Source organism: Aplysia californica, unplaced genomic scaffold, assembly GCF_000002075.1.
Source record: "Aplysia californica isolate F4 #8 unplaced genomic scaffold, AplCal3.0 scaffold00344, whole genome shotgun sequence".
In the NCBI taxonomy this organism is placed as follows: Eukaryota; Metazoa; Mollusca; class Gastropoda; order Aplysiida; family Aplysiidae; genus Aplysia; species Aplysia californica.
In genome coordinates, this window is record NW_004797614.1 from 846,302 (window position 1) to 849,884 (window position 3,583).

A 3,583-nucleotide genomic window follows, 5' to 3' on the forward strand; every position below is an offset into this window, starting at 1 on the left:
AATTATTAAAAATTTTTCTGTTATTTAGGAAAGTTGTTTTAGATTGAAAATATATATTTGCACCTAATTTTTAATATTTTAACATTTTAAGATCTAACTACTGACCCAAGCCCAGCCGTACAGTGAAATGTTGCGAATAAAACTAACTTGTGTTTCGCCCCATACTATAATAAAACTAAAATAAAAAATGAATTTAGTATGTTTTTAGGGTCTGAATATGGAAGTCCGTTTTTGTACAGTATTGGAAAATAATATGCATTTTCTGTTTTCTAGTCTTGCTCCTGACGGACCTGCACATGTTGAAGTAAAATTCAGAACTTTTGAGACCGGATTTGCAAATAGTAATGAGAGCAACTGTAAGAAATTGGAGAATTCTTTTGATGTAGGTTTACATTGAATTGTTTGAATTTATTGAATGCCGAAAAGTGTGTATGAAGGGTTTGGAAAAGGGGGGAAAGACCAATGTTCACCATCTTGACATGGTCTTTTGGTTTTGAAAAGTTGGCAATTTATGCACTTGTTGATTAGGCTGAAATTACGAATGTCTGTTGTGTTGTGGTTTGGCACTTTCCCATAGCATGCTCAGGACCTAAGTGCGATTCATTTGTAGTGAAAATTTTTATTGAGCATCTTGGTCTTTCTGCTGGGATGTTGTATCCCCCTTTGCCCAGGTTGGTACTGACAGGCCGGGTCAAAATCCGTCTCCTAAATGATCAAAATTTCGTCCATGAGGATGTAAAAACACAATAAGAAATAAAAGGAATGAATTCAAGTCCTGAGATATAGTCTGTCTGTTGTGTTCATGGGGATGTAAAAACACGATTAGAAATGGAAGGAATAAATTCATGTCACAATATAATCTTGTCTCCATCTTGCCCCATGTCCCTCCACAGCACAGAGATGAACCAGCTGCACAAACAGTCCGGTGCTCAGGCTCAGCTAGAGATGTTTGGGGCCGACCTGCAGGAGAAAGAGGCCACAATTGGCCGGTTGAGGGCCACCCATGAGGAGAGCATCACATCTCTGCTGGGAGACATGCCTGGAGACGAATTTTTGAGGGAAAGTGTGGATGCCTACATCAGGTGACCAGGGGAGGAAGGGGTTGGTCATCAGGTCAGGGGAGAGGTTATCTGGTCGAGTGAGAGGGGTCAGGGTAAAAGTATTCTTTGTCAGTTGTGTGTTGAGTACACAGAACAGAGATGCCAATCGGTTTTTAAAGATGCGCTGTTTTAAAGCATTTTGACGCCGAATATGCATATACGCAAAAAGTGAGGACAAAAATCCTCCCTCAAGAAAAAAAAATTAATTAAATTCTTGGTTCCAGTAGAAAGTAGTCTTTTCATCCGACTTGTATGGAGTTACAGCCAATATTAATAATCGCACAGTAACACACTATGGTCCCATTGATACCAGTATCGAAGAAACAAGAAAGCCCTTTTTCTTATGCAATTATAGTTTATTGACCATATGGTTACATGGTATCGAATCTGTCTCCTGTGCAGCTCGACTATCTGTGCCTTTGTGTACATCCACCTTGGTCACATTGCGCAATTCTTTCTCCGATTGACGCGCCAGTTCCAATCTCGCATGGAAACTCACGAAGCAGATGATATTGATCTATTAGTTTTCAAGCTGAATTATTTCGTCATTGTGTAAATCTAGCTGTACTGCTTTACTCAGGCTTTGTTAGAGTAAGAATTTTTGTGTCAAAATAAGAATTTTTAGTGCTGAATACAAGGGGGAAAAACTTAAGAGGTTGGCATCTCTGACAGAAGGGTAAAAGTATTCACACTCAGGTGTGTGTTGGGTTCACAGAAGGGTAAAGGTATTCTCACTCAGACGTGTGTGTTGGGCATATTGAAGGATAGAGTTAATAACACTCAGGTATACATGTGTGTTATGTACATAGAAGGGTAAAGGTATTCATACTCATGTGTGTGTGTTGGGTACATAGAAGGGTAACGTTAGTCACATAGATGCGTATGTTTGGTTCACAAAAGGGTAGAGGAGTCTCAATAGACAATTTATGGTGTTATGTTGGAGCTAGGGATTTCCTTTTTGGCCATGTGTCAATATCTGTTATGTTTTGGCTCTGTGTCATCTGTTGTCATATTTTGGCTGAATATCAATATCTGTTGTCATATTTTTGACAGCTCACAGAATGACACTGTGCAACGATGTGAGGCTACGCTCAGAGATGTGCGGACGTCTCTGTCTACTAAAGAGGCGGAGAGAAAGAACACAAAGGCACAGCTGGATGAGAAAGAGGAGGAGCTGAGGGGTCAAGAGGCGAAGATTGACAGAGTTTGTGAGGGCCAGGATCTGGACGAGGCTTTGAAAGAGGTATAAACATCTGGTGTGTGTATATGAGTGTGTCTGTGTGTGTGAGAGAGGTGGTTATAATGGTAATGAAGGTATAACACCCTCAATTATAATACAATGGAACATGCAATTCATTTTCAATCACTTGTTGCTGTACTTTTCCCCTGGCATAATCCTTAGATGTCATCAGATGGGATTTAGATACTTTTTTAAAGGGCATTTTCGAAAAGTGTACCCAAAAATAAGGAAAGAGTGTGTGTAAGACTGAATACTGATACCAAGTTTTCTTTATTTTAAGACTTTGATACTTGGATTACTTTCATTCTGTTCCCTTTTGGATAATGGCAAGATATTCATTGTTTCTTATTCACAACTTTGATAATGATAAGTAGGTATCCATAAAACTTCATCTTCTCAATTTTGATGCTGACGGAATATCCATGGATTAATAATTTGCAACTTTGAATGCAAATACAATTTGTAGGTTCCATAACTTCGATTTTTTTTTGTCTTTCAAGAGTCAAGCCAACGGCTAATTAATCCAACAACACCCCCCCCCCCCAATATGAAAAAAAAGAATGAGATAGGAAAGACCGTTTTGTTGTTTGTCTGTGCGAAGATTCGCTGTCACTTGTAATAAATCTACTTTGATATGAAGATAATTACTCCTGAATTAGGTAGCATTTGTGTATGTTTTTCATCCTCATGCACTTATACTCATTTTGTTTACCCATTCTTTTTTGTTGTGTAGAAGCAGGGCAGACATCCTCCAAACAGAGCATTAAAATTTATTACAGAACTTCGTAAAACGAAATACATGTAAAAAGAAATCATACATTATATTAACACTTGAAAAAAACTAGTTCGTCCTGTGTGAGAAAGTAAATCAAGCAACATATCCCGAGATCAAATACGTGTACTTAAAAGACCTAATTATTCGTTCACATTACGTGAATTTGTCAAATAGACGATGACTTTTTTGAATTAATGCTTGAGTAAAGAGATACCTTTGAAGTTTGCCAGTTCGGAGACTGAATTGACTTCCGTTCAGTTTGATTTGTTTTAGGACGTGGAAGAGTGGTAAACAAATTACTTTACTTGTATTGTCTTGTCTGCCTTCAGTCTCTGACTGAACAGGAAATTAACGTAGATACAAACAACGATCTCTCTCTGACTGTGTCTCTCTGACTGTGTCTCTCTGTCAGAGTCTGTCTGTCTGTCTGTCTGTCTGTCTGTCTGTCTGTCTGTCTGTCTGTCTGTC

General features: G+C 38.5%; 1 protein-coding gene across 4 annotated transcripts in view; it reads left to right on the forward strand.

The window, feature by feature from the left end:
• Positions 1-3,583, forward strand: part of LOC101847050 (DNA repair protein RAD50) — a 59,615-nt gene that overhangs the window by 46,170 nt on the left and 9,862 nt on the right. For all 4 annotated transcript variants that reach the window (XM_005102834.3, XM_013085104.2, XM_005102836.3 and 1 more), the window contains one exon: positions 2,154-2,343. In XM_005102834.3, coding sequence (XP_005102891.1) covers positions 2,154-2,343 — 190 coding nt within the window. The remainder of the gene's footprint in view (positions 1-2,153; positions 2,344-3,583) is intronic.